The sequence below is a fragment of the Pseudophryne corroboree genome, chromosome 6 (assembly GCF_028390025.1).
Source record: "Pseudophryne corroboree isolate aPseCor3 chromosome 6, aPseCor3.hap2, whole genome shotgun sequence".
NCBI lineage: Eukaryota > Metazoa > Chordata > Amphibia > Anura > Myobatrachidae > Pseudophryne > Pseudophryne corroboree.
The window spans coordinates 603,145,175-603,166,733 of NC_086449.1; the positions used below are offsets into that span (position 1 = coordinate 603,145,175).

The 21,559-nt window shown below is 44.9% G+C and overlaps 1 protein-coding gene across 2 annotated transcripts in view; it reads left to right on the forward strand.

Moving 5' to 3' along the window:
• The window catches only part of IL17B (interleukin 17B), a 36,485-nt gene extending 15,838 nt beyond the window's left edge, over window positions 1-20,647 (forward strand). The window contains exons 1-3 of one of the 2 annotated variants that reach the window (XM_063928044.1): window positions 10,401-10,867; window positions 14,482-14,798; window positions 20,043-20,647. In XM_063928044.1, the coding sequence (XP_063784114.1) occupies window positions 10,847-10,867; window positions 14,482-14,798; window positions 20,043-20,298 (594 nt within the window). In that variant the 5' untranslated portion in view covers window positions 10,401-10,846 and the 3' untranslated portion in view covers window positions 20,299-20,647. Of the gene's footprint in view, window positions 1-10,400; window positions 10,868-14,481; window positions 14,799-20,042 lie in introns of those variants that run through there. The other variant, XM_063928043.1, reaches the window with a different exon arrangement.
• The last annotated feature ends 912 nt before the right edge of the window (window positions 20,648-21,559 follow it).

The window sequence follows — 21,559 nt, forward strand, 5'->3', positions numbered from 1 at the left end:
GTACTTGATAAATCAATAGTGGTTAGAGCACCCTTCACTGAAATTGGACGTAATAGTAATTGTCTCATTATATCTGGTCTAAATCGAATCTATACCCAGTATTATACTGCCACTCTCCAAGATATTGTTCTTCCACTATACTATCACAATGTCCACATACATTAATAATGTGTGAATATCCCATTGGAATGTATAAGATACAAGTCCCCATAAAATTATTATCCATTATTTAATACTCAGATTAATGCTGGGAGACAAATTGTGGATGAAATAATAAGGGATTACTGGCTTAACGCATGAAAAACATTATATATATTTGGACATTAGAATAAACAAGTGGACACACACTTTTTAATCTTTAATCACATTTATTAATTTTCATTGCACTTTGTATGTCTTGTCTATGTCAACAATTTTAACCTCTATGTTTCGCCTAAACTCGTAGTTTATGTATATCATGTCATATTATTTTTTATGGAAATAATAATAAAAGTTATATTTTAAGTGGATGTGATAACCGGATCACTTCTCTTCATGTGCACCAACAATACAGCCCTTTCTTCTCTCTTCTTCAACATCTACAGTCCATCCTGAATGCTGTGGCTGGACTAATCCTCCTTTCATATTGTTCCTCGCTGTAAATCCCTTCAATGGTTCACTTTCACTTCCAGAGTCCAATTCAAGCTGCCCTTGTATTCCCTTTTACTGAATTAGTGCAATAATATTCCCCAATTAACCCCTATTCTTTTTCCAAGCCTACACAAAGTCTTCCTCAGAGTATGGCTTCTGACAAATCAGTGTGGCATACCTTCAAGAACTCCTGTGAATTACCATTTGTAAAAGCAAATACAGATGTGCCCTTATACATCATTGCTGCAGTTACGCCAAACAGCTCCTCTCAGTGTGCCAAGTTCCATGAGACTCTGCTAGCGTAGGGTAGAATCTGTATATGAAGTGCTACAATGTAGCTGCTGCAGCTTTTTCCAAAACAAATTCCACTATGCGCTGTAGGCAGACTCAGTCACACCCGACACTAGCAGAGTTACACAGGACCTAGCGGCGCACTCGCGCCAGGCATCTCCTGCTGCATGGAGTATTGAGGCTAGACACATCTGTAGATGATATATATTTATGATGCTCACATGCCTATGTTAAGGATGCTTATCATACCTTTCCATCATATTACTGCACAGAATGACTTCATACAGTTCTCCTGTATCTAAAGATCTTCAAACTAAGCAGCTGGCTCACTACATATTTCAGAATCTACCCATTTTCTTATCCAAGCTGAATCTAAACTTATCAATTCTCTCACTGTCACCCAACTTACCCTCTATACTTAATATAGGGCCTAATTCAGACCTGATCCCAACAGCAAACTTGTTCTCTAATGGGCAAAACCATGTGCACTGCAGGTGTGGCAGATGTAACGTGCCAAGAGTTAGATTTGGGTGGGTTATATTGTTTCTGTGCAGGGTAAATACTGGCTGCTTTATTTTTAAACTGAAATTTAGATTTCAGTTTGAGCACACCACACCCAAATCTAACTCTCTCTGCACATGTTATATCTGCTCCTCCTGCAGTGCACATGGTTTTGCCCATTAGAGAACAAATTTGCTGCTGTGATCAGGTCTGAATTATACCCATAGTGCATTCCCATGGTCCTGACATTGACCACAAGGGGCCATGTTAATGTACCCTATGCAGTATAAGGCCGTAGTAGCAGCGGGATATTTCGAATTTTTTACACATTTTTTTTATTTTTTAACCCCTCAATTTGATTAACAGTTGAATTGCTCATTATGAAGGGTCTCAGGGTGTCTTTATGTATAAAAGGTCTTCACATGTTAGTCACATTCTCCCACCTGAAATATGGGGATCAAGTCAGGATCCCAGCATTCGATATACTGTACCTATGTGGAATCCAGGCACTGGCATCCCGAATAGGGTCACAAGCCCAGAGCTGGAATCCCAACCATCGGGATCCCGATCAAGCGTGTGCCGGACTGAGAGGTAAGCTGTGGGGGGGAAGGTGTTAGGTTTAGGCACCACCAGGGAGGGTTAGGGCTAGGCTGCATGTTGGGTAAGTATGCTTACCTTCCGCTTTTCAGAAATTCTGAACATCGGGATGCCGCAGTCGGTATTCTGGTTGCAGGCATTTCAATCCCAACCCGCCGAACTATGTATGTTTTAAAAGACCCATATGATCTGCCAAGCCTGATGGCCATCTGATAAACCATGTTGGAACGCAAAGGATGCAAATACATTTATTATTTTTGCAAGCAGGGTAAATACTGGCTGCTTTTGGATGTAGCCCACAAATACTTTGTATTTATTTTTCACTGCAATTTAGATTTAACTTTGGACATGCCTTTCTCACATCTAAATCTCTCTGCACATTTTGTATCTGCCCCACTTGCAGTGCAGCATAGGTGGTACCTGCAATATGGCACAAGGGTGTTTAGTAATAAAGAGTCGTGTTATAAAACCCGTCATTTCAGATTGTGTTTGTGTGTGATAATAAGAATTTACTTACCGATAATTCTATTTCTCATAGTCCGTAGTGGATGCTGGGAACTCCGTAAGGACCATGGGGGATAGCGGCTCCGCAGGAGACTGGGCACAAAAAGTAAAAGCTTTAGACTAGCTGGTGTGCACTGGCTCCTCCCCCTATGACCTTCCTCCAAGCCTCAGTTAAGATACTGTGCCCGGACGAGCGTACATAATAAGGAAGGATCTTGAATCCCGGGTAAGACTCATACCAGCCACACCAATCACACCGTACAACTCGTGATCTGAACCCAGTTAACAGTATGATAACCGTAGGAGCCTCTGAAAAGATGGCTTCCAACAATAAACAACCCGATTTGTTTGTAACAATAACTATATACAAGTATTGCAGACAATCCGCACTTGGGATGGGCGCCCAGCATCCACTACGGACTATGAGAAATAGAATTATCGGTAAGTAAATTCTTATTTTCTCTGACGTCCTAGTGGATGCTGGGAACTCCGTAAGGACCATGGGGATTATACCAAAGCTCCCAAACGGGCGGGAGAGTGCGGATGACTCTGCAGCACCGAATGAGAGAACTCCAGGTCCTCCTCAGCCAGGGTATCAAATTTGTAGAATTTAGCAAACGTGTTTGCCCCTGACCAAGTAGCTGCTCGGCAAAGTTGTAAAGCCGAGACCCCTCGGGCAGCCGCCCAAGATGAGCCCACCTTCCTTGTGGAATGGGCTTTTACAGATTTTGGCTGTGGCAGGCCTGCCACAGAATGTGCAAGTTGAATTGTACTACAAATCCAACGAGCAATCGTCTGCTTAGAAGCAGGAGCACCCAGCTTGTTGGGTGCATACAGTATAAACAGCGAGTCAGATTTTCTGACTCCAGCCGTCCTGGAAACATATATTTTCAGGGCCCTGACTACGTCCAGCAACTTGGAGTCCTCCAAGTCCCTAGTAGCCACAGGTACCACAATAGGTTGATTCATGTGAAACGCTGAAACCACCTTAGGGAGAAATTGAGGACGAGTCCTCAATTCCGCCCTATCCGAATGAAATATCAGGTAAGGGCTTTTATAGGATAAAGCCGACAATTCTGATACGCGCCTGGCTGAAGCCAGGGCCAACAGCATTACCACTTTCCATGTGAGATATTTCAAATCCACTGTGGCAAGTGGTTCAAACCAATGTGATTTTAGGAACCCTAAAACTACATTGAGATCCCAAGGTGCCACTGGAGGCACAAAAGGAGGCTGTATATGCAGTACCCCTTTGACAAACGTCTGAACTTCAGACACTGAAGCCAGTTCTTTCTGGAAGAAGATCGACAGGGCCGAAATTTGAACCTTAATGGATCCTAATTTTAGGCCCATAGACAATCCTGCTTGCAGGAAATGTAGGAAACGACCCAGTTGAAATTCCTCCGTAGGGGCCTTCTTGGCCTCACACCACGCAACATATTTTCGCCAAATGCGATGATAATGTTTTGCAGTTACATCCTTCCTGGCCTTGATCAGGGTAGGGATGACTTCATCTGGAATGCCTTTTTCCTTCAGGATCCGGCGTTCAACCGCCATGCCGTCAAACGCAGCCGCGGTAAGTCTTGGAACAGACAAGGTCCCTGCTGGAGCAGGTCCTTCCTTAGAGGTAGAGGCCACGGGTCCTCCGTGAGCATCTCTTGCAGCTCCGGGTACCAAGTTCTTCTTGGCCAATCCGGAGCCACGAGTATCGTTCTTACTCCTCTCCTTCTTATGATTCTCAGTACTTTTGGTATGAGAGGAAGAGGAGGGAACACATATACCGACTGGAACACCCACGGAGTTACCAGAGCGTCCACCGCTATTGCCTGAGGGTCCCTTGACCTGGCGCAATATCTGTCCAGTTTCTTGTTGAGACGGGACGCCATCATGTCCACCTTTGGTTTTTCCCAACGGTTTACAATCACTTGGAAGACTTGGTGGAGGTCGTGTCTGCTGAGGAAGTCTGCTTCCCAGTTGTCCACTCCCGGAATGAACACTGCTGACAGTGCTATCACATGATTTTCCGCCCAGCGGAGAATCCTTGCAGCTTCTGCCATTGCCCTCCTGCTTCTTGTGCCGCCCTGTCTGTTTACGTGGGCGACAGCCGTGATGTTGTCCGACTGGATCAATACCGGTTGACCCTGAAGCAGAGGCCTTGCTTGACTTAGGGCATTGTAAATGGCCCTTAGCTCTAGGATATTTATGTGAAGAGACGTTTCCATGCTTGACCACAAGCCCTGGAAATTTCTTCCCTGTGTGACTGCTCCCCAGCCTCTCAGGCTGGCATCCGTGGTTACCAGCATCCAATCCTGAATGCCGAATCTGCGGCCCTCTAGAAGATGAGCCTTCTGTAACCACCACAGGAGAGATACCCTTGTCCTTGGAGATAGGGTTATCCGCTGATGCATCTGAAGATGCGATCCGGACCATTTGTCCAGCAGATCCCACTGAAAAGTTCTTGCATGGAATCTTCCGAATGGAATCGCTTCGTAAGAAGCCACCATTTTTCCCAGGACTCTCGTGCACTGATGCACTGACACTTGTCCTGGTTTTAGGAGGTTCCTGACTAGCTCGGATATCTCCCTGGCCTTCTCCTTTTTCTGTGTCCAGAATCATCCCTAGGAACAGTAGACGTGTTGTTGGAATCAGCTGTGATTTTGGGATATTTAGAATCCACCCGTGCTGACGTAGCACTACCTGAGATAGTGCTACTCCGACCTCTAACTGTTCCCTGGACCTTGCCCTTATCAGGAGATCGTCCAAGTAAGGGATAATTAATACGCCTTTTCTTCGAAGAAGAATCATCATTTCGGCCATTACCTTGGTAAAGACCCGTGGTGCCGTGGACAATCCAAACGGCAGCGTCTGAAACTGATAATGACAGTTCTGTACCACAAACCTGAGGTACCCTTGGTGAGAAGGGTAGATTGGGACATGGAGATAAGCATCCTTGATGTCTAGAGATACCATATAGTCCCCTTCTTCCAGGTTCGCTATCACTGCTCTGAGTGACTCCATCTTGAATTTGAACCTTTTTATGTAAGTGTTCAAAGATTTTAGATTTAAAATTGGTCTCACCGAGCCGTCCGGCTTCGGTACCACAAACAGCGTGGAATAATACCCCTTTCCCTGTTGTAGGAGGGGTACCTTGATTATCACCTGCTGGGAATACAGCTTGTGAATAGCTTCCAATACTGCCTCCCTGTCGGAGGGAGACGTTGGTAGAGCAGACTTCAGGAACCGGCGAGGGGGGGACGTCTCGAATTCCAATTTGTACCCCTGTGATACTACCTGCAGGATCCAGGGGTCCACTTGCGAGTGAGCCCACTGCGCGCTGAAATTCTTGAGACGGCCCCCCACCGTGCCCGAGTCTGCTTGCAGAGCCCCAGCTGCTGAGAGGTGACCTGGGGTAAAAAGGTGGATTTTCCAGCCGTTGCTGTGGCCACCAGGTCCGATAGACCGACCCCAAATAACTCCTCCCCTTTATACGGCAATACTTCCATATGTCGTTTGGAATCCGCATCACCTGACCACTGTCGCGTCCATAACGTTCTTCTGGCAGAAATGGACATCGCACTTACTCTAGATGCCAGGGTGCAAATATCCCTCTGTGCATCTCGCATATATAGTAATGCATCCTTTAAATGCTCTATAGTTAATAATATACTGTCCCTATCCAGGGTATCAATATTTTCAGTCAGGGAATCCGACCAAGCCACTCCAGCGCTGCACATCCAGGCTGAGGCGATCGCTGGTCACAGTATAACACCGGTATGTGTGTATATACCTTTTAAGATATTTTCCAGCCTTCTATCAGCTGGTTCCTTGAGAGCGGCCGTATCAGGAGACGGTAACGCCACTTGTTTTGATAAGCGTGTGAGCGCCTTATCTACCTTAGGGGGTGTTTCCCAACGTGCCCTAACCTCTGGCGGGAAAGGGTATAGTGCCAATAATTTATTAGAAATCAGCAGTTTTTTATCGGGGGAAACCCACGCTTTATCACACACCTCATTTAATTCATCTGACTCAGGAAAAACCACTGGTAGTTTTTTCACACCCCACATAATACCCTTTTTTGTGGTACTTGTAGTGTCAGAAATGTTCAATGCCTCCTTCATTGCCGTGATCATGTAACGTGTGGCCCTACTGGACATTACGTTCGTCTCGTCACCGTCGACACTGGATTCAGTATCCGTGTCAGGGTCTGTGTCGACCATCTGAGGTAACGGGCGTTTTAGCGCCCCTGACGGTGTCTGAGACGCCTGAACAGGCACTAATTGATTTGTCGGCTGTCTCATGTCGTCAACAGTTTTTTTGCAAAGTGCTGACATTGTCACGTAATTCTTTAATTACTACCATCCAGTCAGGTGTCGACTCCCTAGGGGGTGACATCACTAACACAGGCAATTGCTCTGCTTCCACATCATTTTCCTCCTCATACATGTCGACACAATCGTACCGACACCCAGCACACACACAGGGAATGCTCTGATAGAGGACAGGACCCCACTAGGTTTGGGGAGACAGAGGGAGAGTTTGCCAGCACACACCAGAGCGCTATATATATATACAGGGATAACCTTATATAAGTGTTACTCCCTGTTATAGCTGCTGTATTTATATATTAGCTGCCAATAGTGCCCCCCTCTCTGTTTTACCCTGTTTCTGTAGTGCAGGACTGCAGGGGAGAGTCAGGGAGCCGTCCTTCCAGCAGAGCTGTGAAAGAAAATGGCGCTTGTGTGCTGAGGAGAAAGGCTCCGCCCCCTTCACGGCGGCCTTTTCTCCCGCATTTTTCAGGAAACTGGCAGGGGATAAATGCATCCATATAGCCCAGGAGCTATATGTGATGCATTTTTTTTAGCCATATAAGGTTTTTATATCGTTTTTATTGCGTCTCAGGGCGCTCCCCCCCAGCGCCCTGCACCCTCAGTGACCGGAGTGTGAAGTGTGCTGAGAGCAAAGGCGCACAGCTGCAGTGCTGTGCGCTACCTTATTTGAAGACAGGAACGTCTTCTGCCGCCGCTTTCTCCGGACCTCTTCGCTCTTCTGGCTCTGTAAGGGGGCCGGCGGCGCGGCTCCGGGACCCATCCAGGCTGAACCTGTGATCGTCCCTCTGGAGCTAATGTCCAGTAGCCAAGAAGCCCAATCCACTCTGCAGTCAGGTGAGTTCGCTTCTTCTCCCCTTAGTCCCACGATGCAGTGAGCCTGTTGCCAGCAGGACTCACTGAAAATAAAAAACCTATTTAAACTTTTACTTCTAAGCAGCTCAGGAGAGCCACCTAGCTTGCACCCTTCTCGTTCGGGCACAAAAATCTAACTGAGGCTTGGAGGAGGGTCATAGGGGGAGGAGCCAGTGCACACCAGCTAGTCTAAAGCTTTTACTTTTTGTGCCCAGTCTCCTGCGGAGCCGCTATCCCCCATGGTCCTTACGGAGTTCCCAGCATCCACTAGGACGTCAGAGAAATTTTAAAGGGTAATGCTTTTACTAGCCATGTCTAGCTAGTAAAAGCATTGCCCTTTTAAACATGGTTGCCGCTGAAAACATAACTTCCGGAATGACCACTTCCGGTTTTAAACAGAACGAACAATAAAGTTTTTTGAACGTTTTTTTAATAATTAAGAAATAAAAAGGAAAAGGAAATCGTTCTCCCTCATCCTTGAGAAAGGGGTCTAACCCCGAAACGCGTTGGAGAGAGAGAGACGGAGGAAGGAGGTGCAGCCGCACGTCATCACTGAACGCCCGGCAGAGCAATCTGCACACGTACCGCTTACAAGCGGCGAGGAAACCAGCACCGGAAGCGAGCCGCAGTCAGCGCCTTGTAAGGTAGGGTTAGCAGGGATAGTTAGGACGGGACTGCTCCGAATGAACATCACCCGTAACGGGTACCGGACCGCATCATATTTGGAATCCTCAATACTCCACTTCCACATCTTAAACAAAATACCTCTGAAAGGGGCTGTAAACATATATTATTAACCCAGATTTTTTTACAGGTATAAGCGGTACTAATTATAACAAGCGCTCCTTTATTTTAAACATTTTGGCTTTCTTAACATACGGAGCTGCTAATATACACAAGCGCAGTAAATCACATTTAGCATCCACTAGGACGTCAGAGAAATTTTAAAGGGTAATGCTTTTACTAGCCATGTCTAGCTAGTAAAAGCATTGCCCTTTTAAACATGGGGCACAAACATGACCTGAAATGGTGCTTTTTACAACCTGACTCTTCATAAATAAAGCCCAGAGCCTACATATGCAATAGCTGACCATGTGAAAGACATTTACTTTAATATTCATGTTCACATTTTTTTAATCTTCCAACTCCACTGAAACCACTAGGATTTATAGAAAGAAAATGTGTATTTATCATAAATGACCAACATTTTGCTCACCAAACCTGCTGCTACTACCTCTAAATAAAGAGCTTGTTCATAGGTAGTGCACTGCTGCCTTTATATTGCAGCTAAGAAAGTATGTGTAGAGAATATATAAATCTGCTAATTTGTAGCATATGCAGTATATGCCTGTCTGTATAAAAGGTATTATTTGCGGGATCCGGTCTGAAGATCGACAGTGTCTAGGTCGACAATGTTTAGGTCGACCACTATAGGTCGACAGTCACTAGGTCGACATGGATGGAAGGTCGACAGGGTTTCTAGGTCGACATGTGCTAGGTCGACAGGTCTAAAGGTCGACATGAGTTTTTCAAAAAAAAATCTTTTTTTGAATTTTTTCATACTTAACGATCCACGTGGACTACGATTGGAACGGTAAAGTGTGCCGAGCGAAGCGGTAGCGGAGCGAAGGCACCATGCCCGAAGCATGGCGAGCGAAGCGAGCCATGCGAGGGGAAGCGGTGCACTAATTTGGGATCCCTGTCACTCTACGAAGAAAACGACACTCAAAAAAAAAAAAAATCCTCATGTCGACCTTTAGACCTGTCGACCTAGCACATGTCGACCTAGAAACCCTGTCGACCTTCTATCCATGTCGACCTAGTGACTGTCGACCTATAGTGGTCGACCTAGACACTGTCGATTTGATGAACCACACCCATTATTTGCCTAGTATCATTAACATGCACTTGTTTGTATATAAGCCTAAAGAGTGTAATCAGCCGTAACAGTTTAAGCCAGTCATGTATAAGGTTGTCAGTCACAATCGACTGGTCAATCGAGGGGCACTCAGGTGTAGATCACCATCCTGTCCGGGATTCCTCTAGACAGTTCCTAGTAGGGAGGCTGCCTTATCCTGGACGTGGTGTCCGGAAATCGGAGGGCATTTGTAACTTTACCAAGTGTGTCACCAGCCGGCTCTCTGCTGTCCCAGCCTGCCTGCAGCGGCTTCTTACCAATAATACCATCAGCGATGGTAAAATAAGTCTTGAGGGGAAATCTAAGGTTGGCATATACAGAGGCAAGAGAGGGGAGTTCAGAGTCTGGCATATAAGGGCATAATGGGTTCTGTGGCTTGTATACAAGGACATGAGGGGCACTGAGGTTTACACATATAAAGAGGCAAGAGAGTGGCATTGACTGGCATATATGTGACATGTGGGGGGCATTATGTGGCATTTTCTGTGACATTCGGGGGCACAGTGTGCCATTTTTTAGGTAACAATTAAATATGTAATTTTTTAATGAATGCTTATCTCAACACACTTTTGTTACAAATTATGACAGGTGTGGTAGATCACGGTTAGTTCTGACATGTGAAAGTGATCACAACCTACTGGAAGTTTGGCATGCCTGGTATAAGACATTCACTGATACTTGCATCGTAAATCCACAGCCAGTATTCAGTACACACTCTACCACATTCTCACACAGCATTCACTGGCCAACCATTAACTTCATACATGCCTATTCCTAAATTAGTCACAGCCAAGCAGATTGTGTAAAGAGATACTCTGCTCTTTCCTACAGCTGGTAATATCACATTTTCACAATTCTCCATTGAACTATTAATTGGAGGAATTGAGTCCCAACTGAGTTTAAAGAACAAGCAAACAAACAGCACCTATCAGCCTGGTCTGTGTGCTGAGTGTGAGAACGGAGCCGCTGTGCACTGCGTTCCCAGTCTGCAAACACAGTCCCTGCATGTAGAGTCAGGGACAAAAACAAGAGGAACAGAAGGAGAAAGGGACAAGCTGGGCCTTTGTTAACATTGTACTCAGCACCTTTAGAAAACCAACTGTACATTGGATTGGGCCCAGCCCCATTGGAAGGACTCAAAGTAGGTGCAGCTCGTGCCCCACTGACACTGAGGATAGTCCCTGAGCAAAGTCTGCAGCTGCATTTGCAAGTGTCTCAACACACAATGCTTGGCTCAAGTAGACTGGTAAGTTTTCTGGAGACACACATACTGTAGGTATCAGAGCTGCAGGATGAGTCTGCTGATTGGGTACCTCTATACACAGTCAGAGAGCATAATGTGTGCATTACCTGTGGATGTCTGCCTTTGTTTGCCAGTTGTCATCACCATATGCTAGTATTACTTGTGGATAGGGGTTGTGAGTAGGAATTTGTATATATGCATGTTGTGATTTACCACTGTATTGATTAGATGTGAATGCATTCTATTTCAGGTTGTACACAGACAGGGTGTGCTGTATCGCTGGTTATATGCTATGGGCAGATAGGAAAGATAATAAATACCCTGTCATATAGTAGTGCTGTGGAATAGCCGTAATGAGGATATTGAATATTTACTGTAGAGGGTATATAAGACAGTACACGTTTAATTTGCCGGCTGTCGGGATCCCAGCATTCAGAATACTGATGCCAGAATACCGACAGCTGGCAATGCCGGCAGCTAAAAGACCGACGCAACTGGACTATTACTGCTCGTGGGTGTCCACGACACCCATTAAGTGGGAATAGAACCTGTGGTGAGCGACCGAGGCCGCAAGGATACTCTTTGCGCTCAACCCGCTGACGGCATTCTGGCGGTCGGGATGCAGCTGTCGGTATACTGACGGCCGGCGCATCGCCCGCCGGTAAATCATACTGAACCCTATAAGACAGCTACATGCGATCAGAGTTTCAAACATGAGAGCCAACATCTTATTGGTTGTTATGGACAAGATTAACTTTTTATTTTCATAAATGTACACCAGTGTATTGTATGTGTACCAGATTCTTCATTGCAGGTTAGGTTAGTTAAGTACGTCAGTGTGGAAATGTCCTTTAAAGGACACTAATCTTTCTCCCATCTCATGGCAATACAAGTGAAGCACAGCCTACGTAGATTGGGATTTCCTAATCACACCATATGTCACAAAGAAGCATGTCTTACCTGTACATCCCATTGCAGGTCAGGCTTTGTTTTTATCACCAGAGCTGCAACTGCAAGCAATGATTTAATGTCCTCATTCTGTTGCTAGTTAAAATGGATTTTATATTACATTGGCTAAGTTTAGAACTGTAATTGATCAGTTTTTTTTAGTTTCTACTCAACAAATGAGAACACTGTACACTGTGGTGGGAACGTTGGCTAATCAGCCAACCCATGTAATGAGTGCTTTCACTTACAGTATATTATAATACAAGTACTGTATGTGGAAGTGCTCAACGAAGCGCTATATCTGACATAAGCTAAGAGATATGGTTATTTTCTGGGCTTTCCGCGTGAGAAGGATGTTTATATGAACATGTCACTTGCTAGTTTATTATGAGTTGCACACTGAGGTTAGTCTGACATTGTTCCTTCCCCACATTCATCTACACCATAGTGCAGGAAAGAGTCTTGCAAAAATTTGGACTTTTAGCCCTATTAAGCTGCCAAAACACTTTATGAAGTTAATCAATACAAAATTTTATTTTAAAAAATGCAAAAATGTTGAAGCTATAATTTTGAGTACTATCATATTACTCAAGTGGTATGTACACAGGGGAGATGTAACAAGCCTTTGAGAGAGGTACAGTAGAGAAGTTGCACAAAGCAACCAGATTCTAACTAATTTATCCAGCAGAGTCTTTTGAAATAAATGACATCTCCCCTATTGTATGGGTCATTTACAAACCTGCTAAATGTTACCCCATTTACCAGTTAGTGACATCATACACCTGCTGTGTAATCTTGTCTACTTCTAAATCTGTGGTGGATCTAGGTAAATTGCGACATTCGATCATAAATCCCAAAATAAATGACAGTTGTGCCGCTAAAAGGTATCCTTACCATGAGGTGCATTCCTGACCCAGTACCACATTGAAGGAGTTTTAGGGGAAGAAAAAGGGGCTAGGGATTCTCTGGATTTTACTAAATGCTGGTCTAGGGATATATTTACTAAAGGTTGATTTTAATCAATTTGAATCAATTACAGATAAATGAAAATCGATCTTAATTGATGTTGGGCTTACAGAGCTAAATGCATATTTACTAATAGATTTTTTGGGGGGGAATTTTAATTCTTAAATGTTAGTCAAAGTGTGTTTTAGAACTGTAAGCCCAACATCGATTAAGAATGATTTTAATTGATCTGAAATCGATCTTTAGTAAATATACTCCCTATTGTCCAATCGCTGTCATTAATAAGAGATAATGGGGGGAGATGTATCAGACCTTGGAGAGGTAAAGTGGAGAGAGTTAGAGTACCAACCAATCAGCTGCTGTCATTTTTCAAACACAGCCTGTAACATGGCAGTTAGATGCTGATTGGTTGGCACTTTGGGGCATATTCAATGGAAGTCGGATCCATTCCGACATTCATTTGTGGGAATGGATCCGACCTGGGCTATTCAATGCTATCTCAATCCGACTTTTAAAAAAGTCAAATTGAGAAGTGGGAGGGGAGACGGGAGAGAGCCACGGACAGACGGGGAGAGCAGCGCTACAGCAGCGGCTGCTGTCGTGCTGCTCTCCCCGTCTGCCCGCAGCTCTACCCAGTCCCCCCCCCCCCGTCTCTGCCTCTCCCCTTCCCCGAATCAAAGCCGCCGCTCACGGCAGCGTCCACCCAGCCATGACAATCACATCAAGCACCAGCAACCTCAGTCCTCAGCAAACACCGAATGGCAGGGGTGTGAGGGCATAGTTCATGCCTCAAACACCTTAATGAGGTGCCCACCTTCCTTGCAGGAACTACGTACTCTCGGGGAGAAATGTCTGCTCTCTCTGGAGTCCAAGACGCATGCCTTCAACTCAGGAGTTTGCAGGACATTGTGGAAGAGTAAACAACAGTGATCTCTATGAATATCCAGCTGCATTTTACAAATGGCAAAGCAGGTGCTCAGGGCAGTGGCTGTACCCAAGACCTCCAGTTAACTGCACTGGAAAGAGACATCACAAAGATCACATAATGGTTCTTTGTGTAAGTTAAACATCTCTGCCAGCATGCTTCAATATTTGCCTGGGCCATTGCCCACTACATTGTTTTCCTGATAACCACCTCCATCAGATCATTGTCTGCTTCATGCTCAAGGTTGGGGCAGATCCAGAGGGGGACGTATGGGATAGGTGTGTGTGTGAGGGATAACATAGTTCACTCCCCTCCTGCACTGTGATTGGTGAATGACCAGTGTGGTGCAAACGCTGCGAGACAGGTAGATGATGCTGCCCAGCTTTTCCAATTACAATGGGAAAGGTGGGGTAGGAGTCTCTGTCTGCTTCTCAGCCACCAGACTTGTGTAGTGTGCAGTCACAGCCAACACAGCACTACTGGGGAGGGGGGATTGGGGCAGCCACTTAATCAAGGTCTAGTTAAACCACAAACATGTAAATAGCGAGATGCCTGCAAAAAGGCCTGGAGCAGTAAACGCTGGCCATGGAACCCCCGTCCCACGTGACATGGGCTTACAGGGAATATTCTTATGGACCACTTCAATGTGATGTGTGCAAAAGTGGAGTAGTTTGTAAATGCAGAAAATAATTATGTCAACTTCAAAATGTTTACCTAAACATGGAGAATGACTGTTGTTTAATACCACTTACTGATCTGAAATTGCCTACATTCATAGCTGCTGCTGTATGCCAGCTGTCTGCTACTCGCCCACGTCCTCAGCTCAGATACTGTGAAGACTTCTAAAAACAGAAAAAAAAGTCACACCAAAGGAAAGGAGGACAGAGCCCATGGGAAGACCTCCCCAGATCCTGTGCTTGGAGTCAACTCTTTTGCTCCTTCTCCGTATTATAGTTTGGTGGAGGAATATGAGCAAAGCTTAATGGAGATGGTTCATCAGCTAAGAAATGGTTCAGAGCCCTCTGGTGGCCGATGTGAAGTAAACCTGAGGCTCTGGCTTTCTAACAGGAGAAGCCTTTCCCCCTGGACGTACAGGTGAGTTTGCTCACTACTACTTTTTGTTTAATATTTATTGCAGTCACAAATGTACCAAACAGTACACTACTTCTAAATGTGATACCACCTACAAAAATAACTGCCAAGACAATCACTGTAATATTATCTTTTTAGTTATAAAGCACTGACATATTACACAGCGCTGTACATTGAAAGGATGATGATATGACAAGTACACACAACATGAAACACAAGGCAAGGATAGCCCCAAATGACCTTAACACCTAAAAGGTATGGGCCGTACATGATTCAGAAGGTAGCATTAGAATAACAGGTGGGGATATGAAGGTGGCTGTTGCTAGGCAGCATCAAAATCAGTCTCCAATAATAAATTAGAAATAAATAATCAGGGACTGGCATATCTATGCAGGGGATACGGTCATATAACCGGCGCTCGGGATCCCGGCGGTCACCATGCTGACGCTGGAATCCCGCCCACTTATCAGTCCAACAGTTGGCATGCCGACTGACGGACTATTCCCACTCGTGGGTGTCCATGACACCCATAGAGTGGGAATAGACCCTGTGGCGAGCGTAGCAAGCCACCGAGCCCGCTGCAAGGGGCTTTGTTGCACTCCCCCCTACCCTGACGGAATTCTGCTGTCAGGATCCCGGAGTCGATATGCTGACCGCCAGGATTCCCAGCTCCAACCCCTGCACAGCTATACTGTTGGTGTAGTATAATTGCCAGCTTTTGCAAGTCACTGCATCTCAGTGGGTTTGACCTCGCAATTTAAAGCGGCAATAACAGTAAATGCATATGCGCGCTTTTCACTTATTAGTGCCGGTTTAAACTTCAAGGTCAAACATGCTGAAAAATTAGTGAATCACACTCTTTATATAAATCAATGAGAATTTTCTTAACACTAGCCATGGCAATTGCAAGCTCACCATCATAATTTACGTTAGCGTTATACTGTGATAAATAGACCATTCTGCTGGTGTGTTTATTATTAACTGCTCAAAAGATACAGGGCAATTTCCGCATCCACATCATTCTGCAACATCCCGATTATCCATAACCATTTTCTTTGAAGGTCTGAACTACACTAGTGCCTGTGCGCTATAATCACCAAGTAGTGCGTGCTAGATATTGTCGCTCACTAGTGACCTCCTATGTCTGAAAAGATCATTCCCTGACTACACTACTATATGTGGCTGACTGATGTGCTCCCTTTCTGTCAGTCTAACCTAGAAGCTGCATCAATGTCTAATTATGGAAAGCTATAGCTGCGTAGTATAGCCAATCAATAAAGGAGCTGACTGTTACAGGAGAGAATAATGGAAATGCCCTGCTGATATATACAGCAGCTCACACAGAACTCCAGCAATCATTGTTCTAGCATAAAGAGGTATACAGTACATGGACACGCAAGTACACTGTACAAGTACTGCATTATAGAATTGCTCTTATATGACCACTAATCTTAGGGTGACATTTAACATGGCCAAAAGCATCACTCTATACCCCTAGTTGTACACTTTTCATCATCTCCACAACCCCTCCCTAACACTTTTCACCACCTTGGTTTATTTTGGTCACTTTCTTCTCTCTCCAAGTATCGCACACACTTTTCATCCATTCTGTATGTCCTTTATCTTTTGCCAGGCGGTACACAACACGTCAAGACTCTTCTAACATTCATTTTTCAAGGAGAAGGGTCAGTTGCTAATTGAGGTACTTGAAAATCCTCTGAAGACTCAGTCATGGCAGGAATAAGATAATGTGCTTTATAAATAATTCCCTGTGCTTTCAGAACTTAGTGACCAACGTTATAATTAGCTGATTGCAGTAATTGATGCTTGAAGTAGTGACAAACGCTACAACTGTATAATAGAAAAACACACTTGCTTAGAGGGAATATTCTATGTAAGAGGAGACATGGAACTGTTGCCTTATCTTTTTGCTTCTTTGCACGCCATAATATATCACAATTTTTCCACTACTCCTTTTATACTAAACAATAAAACATGCAGGACGAGTCCAAAGTGCATTCCTTCCGTTCGTTTTGCTTCCCTCATACTATGATTGGTGCAGACTTACTGCAGAACCACCTTCCATGGATACAACATTATCAATTATACTCCGTTCTTCTTTTTATATAACTGATACAATAAGTGTATGGTTTAAATGAATCTAAAAACAAAAACCACTTTTTTTTCTTTCTTTTTTAAAATTCTGCACTCTGCATTAAAAAGCGAAGAAAATCTCAAGAGAGACTGTAAAAACATCTATAAATATGACAATAAGGGTGTGCTTATATCCTAAATATATACCTTTTTTTAATAGCTTAAGGTGTCAAACTTTATAGATGTTACATTTTTCATATTCCTTCACCTTCAAAAGATACCACAAATAACGTTTGCTGTCTCTTCCAGAAACCAGACTAGCTTAAAACTAAACTGTAGCCTAGAGTTTCCAGAAAATCCCCAGTGGGCCCCACCTCCTCTTTTAATGACAGGTTTCAGATTCAAATTATACAATGTTACTAAGGGTCAGTTACCTGGTAGAGCAGGAACATGGATGAATAGAGCATGCACTGTAGAAACCATGTTATCTGCAAGCTATGGGGTCGATCATATGAGGTCAACCTGCCCCTTGGACCCCCTCCCCTCCCGTCTTCTCCACTCCCTCCTCCCTACTGCCTGCTCCCACCTTGCTCACCTCTTTAACCTATCGCTCTCTACTGTTATCTTTCCCTCACCATTCAAACATGCTCTGGTGTCCCCTATTCTCAAAACAAACAACCTCGACCCTTCATCACTCACTAGCTACCGCCCCATCTCTCTTCTCCCTTTCGCCTCCAAACTACTTGAGCGACTGGTCTACAGCCGTCTCACAAGCTACCTCTCTGACCACTCCATCCTTGATCCACTACAATCTGGCTTTCGCCCACTCCACTCCACCGAGACTGCCCTGATGAAAGTCACCAATGACCTGCTTTCGGCCAAATCCAAGGCCCACTTCTCTTTGCTCATCCTTCTGGACCTCTCTGCTGCCTTTGACACCGTGGATCACCCTCTCCTCCTCCGCACACTCCAAAACGTTGGCCTCTCTAGCACCGTCCTTGACTGGTCTACCTCATACCTCACTAACCGCTCCTCTGTGACTGCCTCTGGAACCACCTCACACCCTTCCTGTTGGTGTCCCTCAGGGTTCTGTCCTAGGCCCCCTTCTGTTCTCCCTGTACACCTCTTTCATGGGTGCACTCATAAACTCCTTTGGCCTTCAATACCACCTCTATGCTGATGACACACAACTCTACCACTCCTCTCCTGATCTGTCCCCCTCTGTCCTCTCTCAGGTCTCCAGCTGCCTCTCTGCCATCTCCTCCTGGATGTCTGAGCGCTCTCTGAAGCTCAACATGGACAAAACTGAACTCATTATCTTTCCCCCAGCCAGAGCAACACCCCCTACAAATATCTCTATCACTGTTGACAACACTATTATCTCCCCCGTTCCCCAACTCCGCTGCCTGGGCATCACTCTTGACTCCTCCCTCTCCATTGCACCCTACATCCAAGCTCTGGCGCAATCTTGTCGGTTCCAGCTACGCAACATTGCTCGTATCAGGCCATTTCTCTACCAAAGTGCAACTAGACTTATCCACTTACTGGTCATCACACGACTCGACTACTCCAATGTTCTCCTCACTGGCCTCACTTGCTCCCACCTCGCTCCCCTCCAATCTGTCCTCAACTCCGCAGCTAGGCTCATCTTCCTCTCTCCCGCCGCTTCACTTCTGCCACTCACCTTTGACAAAATCTACACTGGCTCCCATTCCCCTACAGAATCCTCTTCAAACTCCTAACCTTCACATACAAGGCCATCTCTAATTCCACTGCTCCCTACATCTCCAACCTCCTCTCCCTTCATACTCCCTCCCGCCCACTACGGTCGGCTGATGACCGTCGCCTCTCCTCTGCCTTGGTCACTGCTTCCCATGCACGAGTTCCGGATTTTGCCCTTTGCTGCACCCCTTCAGTGGAATGCGCTCCCCCGCTCCATAAGACTCTCCCCGACCTTGCAAAGCTTCAAACGAGCACTGAAAACCCACCTATTTATCAAAGCGTACCCCTCCAATGCATAACCTAGTCCTTAGGCTGCTCCTCCATCCCCCTGCCCCATGCCTTGAACATCTCTGCTTTGCTTGCATACCGCCATCAGGCTTCCTCCTGCTTGCTTGCACCTCATGTCATCTGTCTGTCGCCCCTCCCCACTAGATTGTTAGCTCTTCAGAGTAGGGCCCTCTTTCCTCTTGTTGTCTAAGCCCTCTTCTCGACACATTTCACTCAGCGACCATCTTTACCTGCTTTTTCTCCTACTGGTAAAGGCTCCTCTCTATCTATAGCCGCCAGCCCCAAGTAGTACAATGATTACTCCCTCGCTACTTACATCTAAGCTGTATTATGTTTTGAGAATTGTGGTGCTCTTTGTTACCTGCACTCCATTTTTGTTATTTCTTTACTGTTATGCTAAGTTTTGTCTCCCTGTACTGTCCTTTGTACGGCGCTGCAAAACACTTGTGGCGCCCTATAAATAAAATGTAATAATAATAATAATAAAAAATAATAATATTACCCGAGATAGGTGCGATGTGCCGTTGCTGCAGCAATTAAACACCGGCAACGGCACCAGATCTAGCACCCTTCGTGGACTGATTTTGGGCTGAATTTGCACCAAAGTGTTCGGAGTCCTATGGGGCTGCTAGCACTTTTGTGCAAATTGGGGCCGCCATAAAGTGTGGCCGCTGACGCGATGATTCGCACCTGCAATATCATTGCGGTTAATAGGATTGACCCCAAAGGGCCTATATAATGGGTGGCCAAGCTTCTGTGGCTGAATACACCCCTTAGGCATGGGCTCCTGCCACTGCCTTCACCCTGTGGGCCCTTCATGCCCCAGTCTGACACTGCTGTAGTTGCTTAATATATTTAGCAAATGTATACCGCTCCTTAATGTGTTTTGGTGCTGCTTATAGTGAAGGTGAACACTCCTTTTCTGTTGTTTTCTTAAAACAAGCCTGCTAATATTTTGCTAGGATCCAACAAAAAGACCGCCTGCCTCAGCTGTGCGTAGGCAATTATTGCATGTTAAAGCGATGTAAGGAACATATCACTGTCTGGAAAGTCACAAGTCTTTAGTCTATGGAGAGGCTCAGCAGCATAGGTCTCTTGGTCGGTGTGGTCAGTACTAATATTATACTTGTTTGCCCTTTCCAGTGTAAACCATGATGAGAACCGCATCCCAGCTGACATACCAGAAGCTCGGTGTTTGTGCAGCGGTTGTATCAACCCATTCACCATGCAGGAGGACCTAAGCATGTCCAGTATTCCCATCTTCAGCAAGATCCCTGTGCGCAGGAGGCTGTGTGAGAGCAGCTCCCTGGGACTTAGGGGTCGGCGGAGGAAGAAGTGTCACAAAGAGTACATAGCGGTCATGGAGAACATAGCAGTGGGTTGTACTTGTATCTTCTGAAAACATCAACCCTGTCTGATCCTCACATCTTCATTCCCAAAATAATAATATTGCAAAATGAAGCCAAAGCATGTGCACTTACACATCATCATCTACATGGACATGTGAGATCAGCAAAAACGCTGGGAGCAGGATTGAAATGGGAAAATACTACATAGTAAATGTTACTGGCACACACCTATACAGTGAAATTAGAACGGAAACCATCTTAAAATGATGGCTCATAAATAGGTTACCGCCATGGCTTATCTTGTCCAGATACAGTTTCTATTATGTTTTACTATATATTTTGCGCATAAAAAACCCCAGAAAGAAATAGTATATTGTAATAAATGGAATTTTGTCAGAACTGCGGTTATTTCTCTATAGTCTGTTAAAGCAACACATGATTTCATATTATACAAGCAAACAGCAGTATTACATCTGAGATGTCTGGTAATATGGAACATTATTCCGTCTGGGGGACCTTCTACAATATAATCAGACTGTCGGATAGTAGTCAGAGAGTTCCAGCAGACTATCGGGCCGATAGGGGACTTCTGCTTTATATGAGACTATGGCAATGATCCAAAAGTATAATGAGGTCTATCTACAGCTAGAATACACTGACGGAAGAAAGAGATAAAGTGGATCAGACAGATGTGCAAGACTCTTGTAGACACACATTGGGTCTATACCGCGAGTCTATAGTAATAAAAAAGAAAAATATACAGTTGCTATTCTATGTCTAAAACCCATTATACAGGACAATACACTTGATGGTTTCTCTTGTACGTTTTGATAATTATACAAAAGTCAAATGTAACACCTTGAAAGTGCTAAGCATACAGATGTGTCATCTTACATCCTTGCTGCAGTCACGCTAAACAGCCATTGAAGTTGCGCCATGCAAAGTAATGTATCTGCATCTGAAATGCCATGTTACAGTATTTCCCGTGAAAACACTGTAGCATAGCATTTTGCATGCAAATACAGTCGCAGTCACACACAGACTATAGGCATGCTGCATATCATTTTAATCAGCAAAAGCTGATTGTGCATCCTATTGCATTAATTGCGTTTAAGATGCATTTTCACACAAAAAAAAAAAGACAGTTGGCGCTACCAAGTCACACGGCACTCACGCGTTGTGTAATGCGACTTGTAGCGCATGGAGCAAAGATGTAAGAGGACACATCTGTATATACGTTTGAAAGGAGAGGAAAAACTCTAGCTAAATATCAAAGCAGAAGTATACGCTCAGTGATACCACTAACTGCTC